Source organism: Leuciscus leuciscus (assembly GCF_965113295.1).
Source record: "Leuciscus leuciscus genome assembly, chromosome: 18".
Classification (NCBI taxonomy): Eukaryota; Metazoa; Chordata; class Actinopteri; order Cypriniformes; family Leuciscidae; genus Leuciscus; species Leuciscus leuciscus.
In genome coordinates, this window is record NC_138742.1 from 18,204,623 (window position 1) to 18,223,829 (window position 19,207).

Genomic DNA, 19,207 nt, shown 5'->3' on the forward strand with positions numbered 1-19,207 from the left:
TCACATTACAATGAGGACAGCTGAATCATAAAGAGGATTCCTCAGTGCAAAATCACATTCCAGAGACATTCCGTGAATCCTTTCAGTGAACCCAGATGGCCACACTCAAACTTGTTTACAATGAATATTCCTTTAAAATTCTTAATTAAACACAAGAGTTTAAAATCCATCATCAGAGAGGAGCTCATTCGGATTGGAGGTGCAACGCATCTTCCCCATCTTGAGGCATTAATGCCGTCACACATTGGCTGGTATTGAGTGCCCAGCCTGTGCCCCCAGAAGAAGTGCAGTAAATTCCCTCAGGCCCTGCAGCTCTTCTGTGAATGCACTGCTCTGAGAGTCTCTGTCGTGACACTGTCTGCAACACTTCACTCTATTCACTTCCAGCGCAACTCAATTACTGGAAACTGATATTTTTAGTATCTTAAATCACCACAACTGTCATGATGCTCTTGACTTCAAAGTGGCTATAAAAATACAGCATTGTTAAGATGGGGATTAAATCATGATTATAGCTGACAGCGACATCAAAGCAATGAAAAGAGTGTATATGATAAATGCCAATAGATTTTCATGTTTTAAGTATTACAGAAAATGAACATTACAGATTAAAAAGCTCTACATAAATTTAGTAGATGGTAAAGCAAGTGTACAAGATACTTCTAGCCATATATATCATCGAGTGAACTAAATGCTTAATAAAATGCACAAGTGTTTTAAATAAATAAAAAACATATTAACAGATATTGTGAGCATAATTTGACTATTATATGATACATTTAGTGAGTGATGAGAAAGAAAGAAGCAGTCTGTGTTTCTTTGTCCACTTTTTTGAGCTTTAATCCATAACAGATATGCCAGTGCTACAGTAAAGACACCAACAGGCTGAAGGTAGTAAATGCCAATACAAGTTCCCACTACGCTAGTATTTCATACAGCTGAATAAATTATGCCATGATAATATACACACATGCTGAACGGAAATATATCAAAGGAAAATACATATGAGCAAAAAGGTAAACAACGAAAGAATAAAGAGCAACTGAGTTTGAAACGATTTGGAAATGTGTATCGCCTAGTCAGATAGTGCTTTATATATCCCAAAGATAGATTAATGATTGCAGTAGAAATGAGTGCTACACACTAAAAACATGATTTTTTTTCACATTTCTTTTTTGTCTTTTTTATTTACTAAAAATATTAAGTGTTAAAATGGAAATGTCCTGTTGGCACATGGTCATGTGTTCATGTTTCAGTTATTCTCCTGAATATATATGGCATTTTAGGGCACGTCTGTAGTGACACTGGAGCACAGTTCAGTTTCAGTTCATCTTAGCCACAGAAATCGTCTCTGAGGTTTAAAACACAGCTGAGAAAAGGTGGAATAAGGAGCCATTGTGGCAAACATTAAATGTAAACACAGATCCATAAATGTGGTCATATACTCCATCTCTCAATATAATAGCTTGGACATTTTTAAGACAGTTATTCAGAGACCATCACACTTTTGAAATGTAACCTGGCATAAGACTTAAAAGTTTTTCTCCACAAATCAGATTCCCATTGTACAGTTTCAGTCCATTCTTTTACAGTGACCACAGAGACAAATGAAGTTCCTCGTGAATAATAAAAAAAAGTGCTACCAATTTAGTACATCCCCCTTCAAAATATCCGAGACATGAATTTACAAATCGCCCTTCAGCCTTTAGATGGCTAATATCGGATTGCTTTTAAGTTCTTTGATAAATTGCAAGCTATATCAATACTTTCCATGAATAGCCAAGAAGCATATGGGAAAAAATGCTAAAAATGGCATTTGCCCATCAGGGCTCATTATAATGGTAATTATAGTGACCACAGAGAATAATTTAGTCTGTGTTCATTGCAAAAAATAATCAAAACTATGTATTTTTGTCATTTGGTCATCATATTCCAGAACAATGTATGTTTTTAAGATGAAAAGATCATAAATAACACTGATAATTTACCCATATAGAGCAGGTCACAGACTGCTGTTTAACCCCGTATCAAGGCTCCTCCAACCCAGATGCCCAGGTTTTGTGGAATGTAAGGTTTAAGATCTAAATAAACCAATCGTAGACGTTCGTTATAGCTTTGCAAACAGCCTGCCTGTGTATATCCATCAGAAATGTAATGTTGCAGAGCAAGGCCTTGTGGTTAAAATAGAAACAGGAACTAAACATGAGGAAAAAATTAAAATGAAACATGTAAACAAAGAGTAATTAATTACAATAGTAAATGCAACAGCAATAGGAACAACCACATTTATAATAACAAATATAATTATAATACCATCATTTTCAGTTCTATAAACAACATGGTCCGAACAGTTTGGAATGGGCAAGCAGTAACCTATGTGTGCTAACACTGGATGCCGACAGGCAGGGCTTTAGTGATTTGGGATCAGACAATTGATGCTCATTTTTCCCTCAGCTTCTTTCTGAAGCCCTGAAAGGGTCTCTTTGTTGTGAAAGAGAGAAAGGATCGGGACGAATAAGGAGATGCGGCACAATAGTGTCTTTTTTTAAAATGTGGAATGGCTTTTGTATTCACACTGCTATAGGTAGAAAGTCTAGGACTGCCTGTGTTTTTATAATTTCTCTTGGTCTCGTTCACTCCTAGTCAGATGGTCCACGTGTGGGCGCTGCAGAAAGAATGGAGGGATGCTGGTGAAGCACATGGGTGGATGTTCAGTTCGAGAGCCATCAATACGCCTGTCCCGTCTCCACCTGTAGCAGTCCGAGCACAGCCGAGTGCTCTCCGAGCTTCATCCTTCTCTGCGTGGACAAGCTCACATTCTTAGCCAGGTAATCCACCGCAGCTGCACACAGAGACCAAAACAACACATTCATTTCTCAGAGATATGAAACTCATGAAGTGACAGTTTTTGCCTGGATCTGTAAGTGCACGCAATTCATACAGATAATTACCTGAATACATGTTCTGAGATGAACACATTACAATTCGGTTTATTTTTTGTGACTTATATAATGTGTAAGTTATTAAAATGTCTGATCTCATTAAAAGGCTAAAAGTCTTGATTTTGTTGTTGTTGCCATAAACAATCAGTCAATCAAATCAATCTAAAGTACACACAATTTATACAGTCAAATACTTGAATACACCTGTTAAAATTCTGTTTTGTTTGTGGCGCATCTAAAATTGTTATGAATTTATATAATATTATATACATTTTAAGAAAATAAGCAATATATTTTTTTTTTATATCCATATATTTTTTTTTTACTTGAAAAAGTTAAATAGGCAACATATATGACAGGAAAACCATAAAATGGAGAGATGATGCTCTTAATGGAAGTTGGAATGGACGTTTAGTTGAAAGTCAAATGGAGTAAATCAGAGAAAAAAATTATATTAATATAAATAGATTTCCTTTTTTTTAATGAATAAAAAATATTTAAAAAATATTATGATTAAGGTTAAGAAAATATAATATTACTGTTAAATGTAGGGTTGTACCACTGGACATTTTTTAGAGCCTTTGAATCTAAATTAAAATGAAACCATGAAAACAAATGTTGCATTTCTGTCGGACATCATTTATTTGTCAGTGTTTCATATGAGCAAACTAATATTTTTATTTTTACATCTTTTAAAAACATTTTTTAAAATAATGATTACATTTAAGAAAATATTATACCACTTTTACTTCAGGGTTACACCACTTCACATTTTAGTGTCTCTGAATCTTAATAAAACGTTTTTTTACCCAAAATGTATTAAATCCAAATAGAAAGGGGACATTTTAACATTTTAATCTCGGACATCTTTATTTGTCACTGATCCATATGAGCAAACTAGGATGGGTTTAGTTTTGGGGTTGAGTTTCAGAGCAGACACTTCGCATCACTGAGCTCTCATGAACACACTGCTGATTCCAGAGCACCTGTTCCCCACTGTCACTCATTCCTGTCATAGTGAGTATTCCTCAGCACATTCCTCATTATGTCTGTCATCCCTGTTCTCAGAATTCCACACTTTCTATCATATAACATCATATTGTGACATGCCAGTCTATTCCATCTATCCATCTTTCTTTTAAAAATGCCACCCAAAACATCGTAAACAAAGCGTAAATAAATAAATGCAAAAAAAAAAAAGCCATTTCAAAGTTCTGTTTAGTTGATGTAGCTAAAACTTTTTCAGCTGTACTGAGTAGATTTAGATAATAAGTCCACTCGATTATCTACGCCTGTGAAAACGGTTTCTGTTGATCAAGATTAGTATCTGTACGGCTACGCAAAATGCAATAGAGAGGGGAGAGACGGCAGAAAAAGTGAAGAGATTCCCACCAGATAGGTGTAGCACACAAAATGGTGTGACTAACATATCACCTGAGGGCATGACTCTCATTGGATTGATCTGGAGTCTGGCTTTACTGGGAGATCTTTATCAGGAGCACGTGTCGACTCTATCCCGCGGGCTAATCCAGGGTCAGAGGGCACCCCGAGTCCCGCTCGCAACCCAGGACCTCAGCATTGATCTGCCTCCCATCTCACACTGCTTCAATTTAAATACACAAGCTAAACACATTAGGGACATTTGATTGGTGGAAAAAGACAAGTGAATCGGGTTTGGGGTTGCGAGGACATACCAAGGACAGGATGGAAGTGGTGCGGCGCAAAAACCGAGGAAGCTCCAATTATCCCCTCTAGCCACTTCCCTTTTAAAACAGAAAAGCAACCCTCGCTGAGTCCAACTGGAATTGGCTAACTTATTAAGTTAGCACAGCGCAAGCTGTAACCTTCAGGTAATTATTTGCATAGACGTTTCCCACCTACATCCTCAAAGCCGAAATGGAAAAAATGAAAAGTGGAAACCGTCGAGCGGAGGAGGTTAAACCTGAGGGCTTTGCATTTTGAAACTGACAGGATTGACTTTTCACTACTTTTTTTTTTTTTTTTTTGAGTTGGCATTGCGAACACAGCCACTCCTTTTCCGACAAGCGGTAAACACAGTGATCATTTGATCAAAATGTCAACAACAATGACAAAATGCATCACGACAGAGACGTCTATGACTAATGGATATAAAAAGGCTTCTGAAGGTGAGCATTAGCTCACTGGCATTAGCTTCTGGGATGTCAAGTCTCTCTGATGTTTTTTGGTCGGAGGCCCTTTGATTACCCCAGTCGAGGAGGTGTTATTTGAACCTCTACTTCCTTTATTCATCATTAGCAGAAGTGTCGAGGCGGGGCAGAGCGAGGGGTGCATGCGGACGGTGCCAGACATCTGTCAGTGTGACAGTAAGCGCCGCACGTTAGCGTCTGTAAGCAAGAGCAAAAAAGGAAGCTGTCAGGGAACGGCGGCGCGTACGGTAGCTGCCGCATACCTGTGGGTGGGCTAGCTGTCTGTACTGGAGACACTGGTGCTGACAGCTAGCAGAGAGAGTAATCACAGCTCATTTAACCTCTCTCCCTCAGGAAGCCTTCCTTTCCTGTCAGCACCGTTTACTGCTTAAATCCCGCTCAGACTGAATCTTTACCTTCCCTAAGAGAAGCACAGAATCTGCTCTCTGACACTCACGGTCACAGCGAACACACGCAAACACGCGCCTCTACAAAGTGCGCCCCTAAGCTGTCTCACGAATTTCAATGAAATATTAGACAGGTTGGGCTAAATCAGTGATTTCGCACCCCATGGAGCATTTAAAGGAACAGTTAAACCAAATTTCTGTACTTGACTCAAATAAATTGTACAACTGAATATAAAATAACTGATTGTAAATGATTTAATGAATAACTTACTAGGTACACTTTTCCATGTAATAGAAAGTGAAACCATAAAAGTGGTTGATGACACATTATACTGCAAGTCTTCTTATGTTATATGTTAGCTTTGTCTATAGGAACAGACCTAAATTTTAAGTCAGTGAGTTGAACTCAAGAACCAGATCTGCTTAATAAATGAACGAATCATTCACGTCAGTTTCGTAACTGATCAACTGATTCATTGAAAAAATCTGTTACTTTTCTCATGAACTCTGCATGATTTCATTTGACTTAAAGTTCAGTCTATTTCTCAAACAAAGCTATTGTTTGGCTTTAAAATACTTAAGATATAGTACACTATAGTGCACAAGTTGTATGGATCACTTATATTTAGATTTTTTTATTTTTTATTTAATTTTTGTTGTAGATTTTGGAGCTTTACAGCTAAGATATTTAACAACAAATTGTCCTTTTGCGTTCCATAGAAGAAAGAAAGTCATACGGTTTGGAACAACTCAGGGAAGAAATGAATGAACTATTTCTTAAAAATGGTCCCGGGGTCAAAAGTTTATAATAATTATTTAAAATTTCTTTCTTCTTTCTTTCTTGTTTAACCTTAACACATTCAGTTATTTTATGGAAGTAAATCCAGTATGACTGCAGTTCTCAACCTTTTTGACGTCCACTGTCAAAGACAATATTCAAAAGACCCCAAGATATTCTTGGTACTTATGCTTTTTCAAATATTTGTATTTACAGAAATTAAAGTACTGAAAATAACTGCATGTTCTTCAGCGTACACACTTTTTATAACCAGTGAATTAACATAACGTTTTTAGTAATTCGTAACAGTTTTTTTTTCCTAATTATTTTTTTATAGACAAACTATCCGATAAATTATTTTGAGCTTGAAGTGACTAGAAAAACGTATATTTATTATAAAGATTTCCATGACTTTTGCTGGAAATCACACTTTAAAAATTCCCTCATACTGTTTATCCAGCTTATATCCAAGACCTGGCACTGCAAAAAATACTTTCATTATTCTTTTTTCTTTTGTCAAATCAACTTAAATGAACTAATATTGTTCATATAACATAATATTTTGAGTTGTTGTTGATTAAATCAATCTCTGTCTTTGTATTAACATTTTGAGTTCACTGAAACGAAACATTTTAAGGCAACCAATTAACTTACTTTTTAAGTTAAACCAACCAAAATAAATGTAATCCCAATTGTTAAAGGAACAACAATAATAATTTCAGTTTACATCTTGATTTTTAGATGTTGTCTTGATCAAGTCATCTTAAAACCCATTTAGAAGTTTGCCTTGGCCCGATAGTGGGTTTCGGCACCCTGGTTGAGAAATCACTGCAGTATAATATTAAAAAGAAGTTACTACTAGGAGTTTAAAGGAACACATTTTAGGTTTGGTGTCAATGAAGGGGAAATTTACATTTATTAATTTAGCTGATGCTTATTTTATCTAAAGCGACTTAAAATTAGGTCTACAAGTCCTACCGATGGAGCTGTGGGGGTAAATATGACAAAAAAAGCAATTTAAGTAAAGAGTAGAGAGGCACTTACTCTGGCCGTACTGACTGTATTGGTAGCCTGCAGTGACGGGGTCCACGCTGTAGCTGGTGGTGCTGTACGTAGGGTGGCAGTAGGACTGGGTGGAGGTGAGGCTGTCGGCGGTCTTGATAGGCTCGGAGCGCTGGCTACAGCTGGCTGAGATGGGGTTGGAGGCCTCCAGGCCGCTGTGCAGGGGGGATATGGAGAACTCATGCTGGGACTGAGGGGCCACGGCACTGGGGTTGCTGAGGATGCTCATCACCTGGTGGGGAGAAAGGAACGAGAGGCAGGATCAGCAAAAACACATGGAAAACACTTCATATAGGTAGTAAATCTGTGTCACAAATCATTGTTGGTCACTGCAAATCACTCAAAGTTCAAGGCCTCATCCCTGATAGGGGTTAAACATCTTCACAACGACCCTTTTCCTGCATCCCAAGGGAGCATTTACCAGCCTGAAAACAGTGTCAGCCTAAATAACAGAGACAGAAGGGACCAATGTAGGGCTGGGTGGTAGAGGGGGGTGTTCAGAGAGTGCCAGGATTGTCAGTCCTAAGGCTTTTCTTTATAACAAGCTCCCAGGGTGAGTTTAATCTGGAGCCTTCAGCCATCCCACAGTCTCAACCCTCATGAATGATTAAAATAATAAACACTCATATTACTGTAGATGCCCCCAGAGATTGGGAGATTAGACACTTGACAAGGTCTGTCCTTGTTTCATGTAAAATTGTTTACAGCAAATATAACCCAATAAACTGTGCAATATTACTGTATAATAACTATAGTAATATTTTTATATATTCTACCACCATCCCAAATTTTGGAATCATTAAGATTTTTTTAAGAAGCCTCTTATGCTCACCAAGGCTGCATTTATTCGATAATAAATATAGTAAAAACTGTCATAATTTCAAATATTATTACAATTGAAAATTATTTCTCTATTTTAATATATTTTAAAATGTAATTTCCTGTGATGACAAAGCTGAATTTTCAGCAACACATTCTCACTCCTAACTCGTCACATGTTGACGCTTGGCCTTAAAACTGTTGGTGATGCAAAACATATTCTTTATAAGGAGTATGAGCTGATGCCCTTGGATAGGAGATATACGGTACCAACCTGTTAGTTGAATGGGTATAAATTCTCTCTTATCCCATTATCAATTAAATTATTGTGCAATAAGTAAATATTGGTGTGTGTGGGTAGATGTGTAATGTGTTGGGCATTGTGTAATGTCTTATTTGTAGGTATAGTGCAATATTAAAATTGTGAAATTACTGATATGCCATTTGGAAATGTTATGTGTGTTGTATGGATGAAGTGTGACTGTATTGTGGATTGTTGGGTGTTGACCTGCTCTCTCGATTGTCCTGCTCTCTGGTGTTTGAGATAAATTTCTCCTAAGGGAGACAATAAAGGATAAACTAACTAACCAACTAAACTACATATATCACATTTATATATTCATACATACAAACACACACCGACACACACGCACACCTATTCACACGCACCTATTCACAAAAAAAAACTGTTTGAAAACCAATGTGAAACAACCGGATAGAAGGGGTGGAGACAGAGGGGGAAAAAAGTGTGTGAAAGGAGGTTGCTCTGCCTGCCACATGCTCCCCATCCGCAGACTGAAACAAAGCATCCTCCTGAACATCAGGTTCACGTTGTGGCTCGCTACGCCCCGCTGCCCTTTGGCCGTCTCAGGACCCAACCTGCTAAACCAATTAGCCCATCACAGAGCTGCTGCGAGCGAAATCAAGCCCACATGCACCGCTCAAAACAACATCCATGGGCTATTTGTTGAAGTCTGATACAACCCAGGAGTTGACAGAGGACTCCAGAATAGTCAGCTGCACATTGGGAAATAAACCAATGTACTAACGCAAGGAAACAACCCACCAGTGTGCATACATGCTCAGACGCATGGCCTAAACAGATAAGTGAATTTAGACTAATATCCTCCCAAAGCTTCCAGGAAAATATGGAGCACTTGAAACATATTAAATACATAAAAGGGCACTTGAAACAGTGCATGTTGGACTATTTGAGTGCGGAAAGTCCCTCTTCTCAGTTGTGGCGCATGTGATATATGATATGAGCTGGCCAAGAAGACTTCCTGTGATGAAGGTAGTGGAGAGAGAGAGGGAAATGTGTTAATTAAAGGGGCAGCACATGGCGGGCTGTCACACCACTGAGCGCTGGTGTTTGACCCTGGACACGGGGCGATGGGTCAGGGGCAAACCGCCTGCCCGACAGGGGGCTGAATGGGCAGATGGAGGGGAGACAGACTTAACAGGCGCTTAATTGAGGTCTGATTATATTCAGCTCTAGCCATTAAATGAAATGCTCAGGTCTGAATGCAGCACTATTGTGTTGAATGTGTTGGATGCAGTTTTAAAAGTCGGTATGAAATGAAATTCAACCTGTATATTTTCTATATGCACGCTTTTGATCTTATTGTGAACATTTCATCAATGCAGGTTTCTTATAATTTTTTATCAAAATGTCATAGATCTTACAGTAAACCCATTGTTTAAACCCGCCCCTTTCTTACAGCCAACTGCAAGCTCGCTTTCAGATCTGCCTCCATCCAATCAACAACCAATGGATTGAACCATGTCACCACATTTTTCACTTTTCTTAGAATACATTTCATTCAGATATACATCACAATATGAAAGAAAAGATCTGTCTCTACTTCTGTTTTATCACGACTTTAAATAACTGAGTAATGTCTTATTTGTCTTTATAATATGTCATCTAACATCAGTGACATTTAATCATAGACTAGCACTGACATCCAACCTTCACCATAGGTGCCATGTCTGATTTAACAAATTATCACAAATTGTGTTCATCACAAAAAGCTATTATACGACTTGGGACAGAGTGCCTGAGACAAATGGACACATTATGCTTTTGCAGCTTCAAAAAAGAAAAGAAAAGAAAAAACACCACAAAAGCATCATAAAGGTGTTCTTATGACTCAGACACTATATTCCAAGTCTTTTGAAGTCATATAATAGCTTTTAAATTGTGACATTTAAATGTGATGAAGACAGTCTGATTGACAGATGTGGTCACTTTAAACACACTGGGGCGGTCACACTACACATTTTGTCCCATCACCTTCCATTTATACACATGCGAATGCGTCAGACTGGAAACGCAAGCTCCTGCGAAAAGTGTCGCAATTTGCTGCATTCCAAAGTTCAAGTTTGGTGAACTCTGACCTGTGAATTCGCATCACAAGAAGACGTGTGACCAGTAGAAGATCGATACTTCACGGTGTGACCTCTTGGCTGAATTAAAAATCGAGTAGATTAAATATATTTTTACATTTTGAATATGTTACTATTTGTTTATGTTGAATTCATGTTTATAAAAAAAGTGTGACATCATATCACGACCGTTACCGTGTCCATAGAAATGTTGTGTGCTTAAAGTCTAGTGTGACTGTTGCTGTATGGGAAAGTGCTGCATGAAGATTCTTCAGTTTGTGTTTTGATGGGAAAATAACAGCAAATGGGTTTTTGAAAGAGATTAGATCAAGAAAATAGAGTAAATAATGACATATTTATTATGTGAAATACTCTTAATATTTTATACCTCTGCTCATTTAAACTAGGAATAACAAGAATTTCCAGCAATCCGCAATGAAGTCGTGAAATTCTGTAATCCTCTATATTCCCCAAATACTGACGTTTCACTGTAATATGAGGTAATTTGAGCTAATAGTAAAGCTTGAGCCTATGTAAGTTCAGCATCTCCCCAGGAGTGGAGTTTTAATCAGATGAGCGGGGGACGCTAACACAAGGGGTGTCAGCCCAGAATATGGGCAGAGAGGTGGGAGAACGCCGGGTGCCTGACACCTCCATTCAGCCCTTCGCTTAAGCAGCCTGTAGCCTGGGTGATGCCATTATTGTGCTGGAAGACAAATTATTCAAATCTTCAAATTTAGCATAACCTTATTGACATCAATTAAAGTGGCAAACGGAGAATATTCCAGCCCGGTGAGAGGTAGAGCCTGGCTTTTATCACGAGAGGCAGCACGTGGTGAGGCTATTGTCAGCTCAATCCTCTCGCCGCACAGTGCACCGCGGAGAGAGGCCTGCCTTAAACCGCTGCGCCCAGCCAGCTGTAATTAGGACATTCAACTTAAAGTGCACATGGAGCCACAACACAAACACTAACAAACAGCAGGACTGCCTGCGAACTCTTTACATGGGCTACTGCACTCACAGTGGGACAACTGCAAAACAGAAGGGCTAGAAACGACAGAGTCTGGCTCTGTTTTAGAAAGGGCTCATTTCTCAGCCACGATTCTGTCACGGGAATCGTTGTGCTCAATTAAAAGACAGCTTTTTTTCAGGGTTTGTACAGATACTGTAAAATGAAATTCCAGGACTTTCAAGGACTTTTCAAGCACTGCTTTTTTGGTTTTCAAGGAGTAAAATCAGGGATCGCACTTATCAAACAATATCTTTAGTATTTTTTTAAGTATTTTTTAAAACTCAAATTACAGATTTAAGGTATCTTACAACGCATTTAATAATATATATTAAATACAAAGTTTATAATGGCTATTATTGTTCATTAAATAATATTTTATATTATAATGTTGGCATACAGTACTTCGTATTGAGAAAGGTCTGATGGGGGCCGCAGTGTTAGTTTTGCGTGTAAAGATTGTATTTGTGGGTTTTTTTTGACAAAATTACAATTTCATATATCCTGTATTTAAATAAGTCAAGCACTTTCCAAGTACCTCTTCATGAATATGGCTGTTTTCAAGGGTTTTCCAGGACTTAATTTTCATACAGTGAAATTCAAGTAGGCTACTTTAAGCACCTTGTACGAACCCTGTTTTTTAGAAGTGGATGAAATTAAATGTTCCAGGCTAAATACAAGTTGGATGATTAGCATATATAGAAAACAACGTTGGCCCTCAGTTTGAAAATAAAAAATATATATAAAATGGTAAAAATAATAAAATAAAAAAATATAAAATAGTACATTTGCCCCCATAGACATTTTTATGTATTTGGGATCCCATGTGTATCAAGGTTTGGGAAAATGATAAATATGCCAAATGTGGTATTCATTTGTCATATTTATCTGTTTTCATTTTCTATATTGTGTAAATATAGTTAAAGTTAAATATAGTTATATCTGTTAAAGGGCAAAAATTATAAATAATAACTTGGATGACCTTGCCTGCAGTTAGAACCTAAGACTATAACCGAGTGGAGTCGCCAGCCCAGCCAGATGCAGAGTTGTAATCTATTATTTCTTGCCATACTACCATTGCTAAGTAAAAATCAATATCCTTTCCACATGTGTAACCTTTTTTGTATCTGATAGGGCTGGTGGGAGGAAGCTGGAATATTTGCCAATCAATCTGGCTGACAAACAACATCCCCAGGCAGTGCGACTCTCCAGGCCAACAAACACCAGAGGACAAATCCAGCCCAGCACACACAAGCACACAGTACGTACACCCTGGCTGAGACACACTTAACTTTCTTGAGCCCTTTCAAAGGAACCCCTCACCCCCACAACCCTCAACCCCCCACCCCCCACCCAACTATTTCCTCTTTCTCTCACTCGTGCGCTCTCTTTCATTCTGTGAAGCATCCCCCCAGTAGCTAGGCTTTCATTTGTTGTCGGTCTGTGTGAGAGCTGCTAGTGCAGATAATGCCAGGCAGGATCCAGTTTAAAGGACATAGCTGCAGGCATTTCTCCTTTCCCTTGCTCCTCTTCACTTTCTGTCTCTCCACAGATAGATTACTTTATAAATAATAATGAAAAGTAATTAATTCCCTCAACTTCAGAGCCCTCTAGCCTGCAGCAGTGTAAATGTAAAACTGGAAATTGATACAATGTGCATCCTTTCAGATAAACAAACAGTGCAGAGGCAATAAAAAGGAAAGCTTTTCACACTACCATAATTTCCTTAACTGTCAAATTATAGTTTTTTGTCTGAGTCAATGTTTGACGTGACTTGGTGCTTTGTTGGATGTTTTTATTTTTTTTTTGTGCCGAAATGGAACCAGGCTCATGCTTAGCTGGAACAAAACTGAAGTGTGATGACAGTGATTTCGGTCTCTCAAAGGGGGAAAACAGAGAGGCTAATTTAACAAAACTGGAACTAAACACTTCCACAGAAGACGGCTTAATAACGGTACACTGTTAACAATGTGATATATCAATAATCACTAAATCACTACATAAACCACTGTAATTTGGGGAATTAAAAAACAGAGTTTTAGGGCTTGCTGGAAAAATGGTACAATGCAATGTTAAAGTAAATTTGGGGGTTACGGGATTTCAACCCCCTGTTCTTAAATAAAGGGTAAATAAAAGCCATAGAAAATAACTGACTCAAAATCTATAAATGAATACTTAAAATATATTTTAAAAAATGACATTGTATAAAAAAAAAGATATATGAAGAGTTCAGATGCAAAAGCCTCTAAGTGCCATCTTAAATTTTCTTCTAGAATGATCATTTTTATCAAGCTTGTATATTTAAATTCAGTAGTTTCACTTAAATGGCAATGAAAATGACCTATTAATTGTCATTTAAGTGAAATTACTGAACTTAAATCTACGAGCTTGATAAAAATGATCATTCTAGAAGAAAATTCTAGATGGCACTTAGAGGCTTTTGCATCCGAACTCTTCATATATACTTTTTGATGTTAAATAAATCCAAAATTATTGGAGTATACATTTTACAAGAAAATACTAGTTCATTCTTTCTACTTCAAATGTGTTTTTTTTGTTAGTTTTTTTGCTATTTAAATTTTTACTCTAATTATTTGTGGCATTTACAAGCAATTTCTACATTGTATCCTGCACCATTTTTTTTTTTTTAAATCTGTGTATACATTTCATTATATATTATACTAATATAAAGTGTGTCATATATATTACATGTATAGATTATAAAATATATTAATATAACAGTAATATAATTTATATAAAATATCTGCTTCTAGTTATTATGTCAATAGATTATATGTTGTATTTAAACGAAAATACACTCGTAACATGATTTGTCAGAGAATAACAAGTGTTATGCTGTAGGTTTTTCATAGGTGAGTTTTCTGTAGAGAGCTATAATAGCATAAAAAGACACTCAATCCCTGACAATACAGCCCAGAATCTGGCCTGTCCACCTGCTCTGAGAGAGAGAGAGAGAGAGAGAGAGAGAGAGAGAGAGAGAGAGAGAGAGAGAGAGAGAGAGCACAGAAGGACAAATGTGGGTGGAGACTCTAGGAGGACAGTGTGTGTCTATGTGCCAGCTAACTCTGCCCTGCTTCTGCACACACACAAAATCTCTCTTTTTACGCACATTCACACTCAGCTTAATCTGTCCAAGACTGGATTTGCTGGTGTGTAAGAGAGCGGCTCTCATTTAACTGGAATATACACAGGCATGTTGGGAAAATGTCACCTGTACAGGAAGCTGGAATTACAAGGGTTGATGTCATAAGGCTATCTTGCACAGCTAAAGGTTACATGTCCTACCCTTCTAGACCTCAAGTCTTAATATCATACTTACATAGATCAGCTGTAGTAAATAAACTGGTTTAAGGGGGATGTATGCGGTATGAATACAGTAAATACATAAAAAAAGGCATTGCTTCCAAAAATGATATTGGATTTGAGGATTAGAAAACAGAGCACAATGTTCTCTTGAGTGACACGACTATAAAAACACTCAGCGACTTCGGCATTACATTTCAGGGGCAATATGATGCAATGCCACCGTAATTAAAGAAGCACTGCCATTCTTTGTCGGGAAGTCGCTTTCCAGAGAGAAACCATAATCCTCAAACATCCCAACACCCACAATGCCAGAATCAACTATCAAACAATGCCAAAAGGCAAGATAGCAAACAGGCAAAAGCATAAATGGAAATGTGGACATTTGAGGGTGGTAGTTCCAGAATGCTGTGATGAGTGATGCAATTCCACCCAGATAATGGGCAACACAATCATGACTCAGTACTGATTAGTTAAAGGTAAAGTGTGCCTTTCTGTGTGAAAGTGAAACCATACAGAATTGTAAAAACAATTTGTTAAAAATAATAACAATAGTTATACACAAAATATAACAATTTAAAAATAATCTCTATAATTAAGTTTATAAATTTGTCTTTTCTCCAAATTCACACCAGAGAACAATTTTGTTACACTATTGTTCAAAAGTTTTGGGTCAGTACAATTTTTAATAATGTCTTTGAAAAAAGTATCTGCATTTATTTGATCAAAAATACAGTACAACAGTAATATTGTGAAATATTATTACAATTTAAAATAACAGTTTTCCATCTTAATATATTTCAAAATTTTCAGCATCATTACTCCAGTCTTCAGTGTCACATGATCCTTCAGAAATCATTCTAATATGATGATTTACTGCTCAAGAAACATTTCTTAATATCTTAAAGTTGAAAACGGTTGCACTGCTTAATATTTTTGTGGCAACAATTATACATTTTTTTAGGATTTAAAAAAAAATGTATGTATAAAATGTTCAAAAGAACAGCATTTATTTGAAATAGAAATATTTTGTAATATAATAAATGTCTTTATTGTCACTTTTGATCCATTTAAAAGTATTATTTTTTATAAAGTGGTAGTGTATGTCTAATCCATTCAGGACACTCAAACAAACAGATTGCAATTCCAGAAATTACACCAATCACTTTTAAACATGCATTAACCATTATAAATACTTTATATAAAGTATCTTCTGTGATATTGTTCACTGTAAAGCCTCAAGATATCAAGAATGCAAGGGGCTAATCATGCAATATAAATTTGTTTCCACATATCATCCCCAACATTAGCTGGCACCATTAATAGGGGAGACACTATGAGTCTTCTAAACATACATGCACTCACACAGCAGAATCAGACCATCATGACAAGATGAGCAGCCTGAGACACAACGCAAGACCCCCACCTGAGAGACAAAATGGCCATTTCTGAAATAAACACTACTGCATAAAATCAATTAGTGGTTTTGTCATGGCTGGAGGCAGAGGTGGGTAATTAGAAGACCTGTCTATTTACAGCGGGACCTTTGTGGGATCTCTCTCTCCCCTAGTGGCAGGGAGCAGATGACATAGATGATTTCCTGTCCTGGCTCGATGTCACCGCGTTAATTGGCCACAGCACATTAATTGAAAGTGAAAAGAAGAGTCGGCCAAAAGCGGAGAGGGTGGGGGTGGGCGTTTGACTGTGAGAGACTGTGATATAGAGTGGAAGCGGAGGGTGAGGTGGCTGGGGAGTCTTTAATTGTTTCAAATTAGGCATGTGATTGACAGTGACAGAAAGTGGGCATTGACAAGCTGGGCCCAGATGAGAACGATTAGCGTGCAACCAGACAAGCTGTCACTTCTCCCAACATGTTATCTGTAGGAAATATTATGCATATGGCTCTTTTAACCCTGTATAGTAACCCAGGGCTCTGAGAGTACATGATAGGAACCAATACGATAAATGACAGTTACATAAAAAAAAAGCATGAAAAACAAAATCTTTACAATGACGTCCCATTTGTTAACGATAGTTAATGCATTAACTAATATCAACTAACAATGAGCAATACATTTGTTACAGTATTTATTTATCTGTGTTAATGTTGGTAAAATACAACTGATCATTGTTAGTTCATGTCTGCTCAGGTCCATTAAATAACATTAACGATACAGCTTTTGATTTTATAGTAAATGTTGAAATTAATATCTAAAGTTAATAAATACTTTATAAGTATTTTCCATTGTAAGTTAATGTTAACTAATGTAGTTAACTAATGTTAACAAATAGAACCTTATTGTAAAGTGTTACCACATGGCAAATAGGTGCAAACTAAATTATTATATTATTATGTATGATGTAAAGCAACAAAATGCTCTGCAGAATTCCATAAAATTGTAACGTTTCATTAAATATGTTCTAGACATTAACTAACCCTTGCATGTTTGTTTATTATATTTAGTAGTATTTAGAATTATAGAAAGTGGTATTTACAACTCCATTTTACCAGGTTTACATGCATTCCGCAAAATTTCACATATTCTCCACTCAAATCCGCACAGAAAACTTGGAAGAAGTCTGCAGATTCTATCTGGTACTATATATTTCTTTTAAAAGGATGGAATAGAGAGCCATGTCTGGTTCTCTGCCCAGTGTCACTATAGGCTACAACATAGGCTTTTTTTTTTTAAATATCTTGCATAACAATCACTGTTAAGCGGCTCTAGTGTAATACGGACAAGGCTTTTCAGTACCACTGGACCCTAAATGTCCCAAAGTGCTACAAGGCCTGGAGTTAACCAAAGGTTAATGAGCTGATATAGGAAAAAGTGTGAGGTGCAATCTGATTATTTTATTCAGTGTTTGCGGATGTGTGAGATAGATTCAGTCACAAGGAAAGAAACATCCCCCTCTGACCTCTCATCCCACCCGCCGATCTTTTCACGCCTCGCGCTGCCGCCGCCTCCGCTTCTGCCAAATGAAACGTCTGCTTTAAATGATTTCACAAGGATCGGCTCGGCAGCCGCTAACGCCGTCCAAGAATAATGCAAGGTGGAGAGTTGGCATAGGAGGCGGGAGGAAGGGGGTGTTTGTTTGCTAAAAACAGCAGGGAGCAGGCCTAGTGAAGAATGTCAAGTCAAATTGTTCTTGACAGAGTTAATATCTGCACCTCATAGGGATAATTACTTGTAAATAAATAGTGAAATAGCTCTCAGCTGGAGTCTGAGGGGAGAGAGCGGGGCAGTTAGTGTCAGCCAGCTGGGGACTCCATCGCTAAGGATGGTTAGGGAGGGGGAGGGAAGGATACAGAGGTGAAAAAACCTCTGATGTTATAAAACCCACATCACAGAAACTGTAAAACTATTGTAGCTTTACATACAAAATCCTAAACAATGAGACAAGCGTACAAAAGTCTGTCATAATCTGTGGAGTGGGCAGGGTGAGTGGCAGTTGTAGTTTTTGCGAGGCTGTAGTATTAATCATAACTTCACACCTGTCAGACTGGCATCTGGAGCTAACAGGAAGCATGTGCACAAAGCCGACCGCCCCAGTCCGTGGTGTTTTGAGCAGGTTCATAATTGTTGGATGTTTTCTCTGTTCATACCCAGTGACCCTGCACACACACTCACTGTATGACCCTAAAATAAAATAAAATGAAATAAAATAGCTAGATTGCTCATTTTAAAGAAAAGTGGTCTCACACAAAGTTGCACGTGTTCAAAGTGACTCATGATCACACACAAATAAAATCTCCTCCGAAAGCTTTCTGAAGAATTAGGTTATCATTCAGAAACAAAAAAAATCCATCAGTCTACCCTTTACATTTCTGTTTATGAAATATTTTTACCATGTTTAAATCCATCCACACCAAAGTGTTCCCTCCCAACTGTCAAATGTATTGTTCCTTGCTTAGAAACATGTAAACACTGAGAAAAGTATGCCTTTTATTTTTATCAAAACAGACCAAATAATATACTTAAATAAAGTTGTATGAAAATAATAGTTGTCGAAATTTACATTCATATTGTTCAAGCACTTTTAATAGATATAAATAAATAGGATTTCCTCATTCATACATGCAAACAGCTTTGGGGGTTTTTTGTGTGTGTTTTTTTTTTTTTTTTACTTTGTAAATGCTGAGCTAATACTAAAAGGTAATAGTATTTTTCCATCTAACAGTTAATTCACCCACAATGCAATGAGAGTATTGGCCTTAAATCCTCATCTCCTGCGCTGCCTCCGTGAGATAAATGTAAATCATGTTCTCTTATATCCCGTATTTTTCAGGATGCAGCAGCTCACTTTCT

General features: G+C 37.3%; 1 protein-coding gene across 3 annotated transcripts in view; it reads right to left on the reverse strand.

Annotated features, from left to right (window-relative positions):
• Positions 1–823: 823 nt before the first annotated feature.
• pax7b (paired box 7b) overlaps positions 824–19,207 on the reverse strand; it is a 54,534-nt gene continuing 36,150 nt past the window's right edge. For all 3 annotated transcript variants that reach the window (XM_082145341.1, XM_082145342.1, XM_082145340.1), the window contains 2 exons: positions 7,340–7,589; positions 824–2,842 (listed from right to left, as the gene is read on the reverse strand). In XM_082145341.1, the coding sequence (XP_082001467.1) occupies positions 2,727–2,842; positions 7,340–7,589 (366 nt within the window). In that variant the 3' untranslated portion in view covers positions 824–2,726. The remainder of the gene's footprint in view (positions 2,843–7,339; positions 7,590–19,207) is intronic.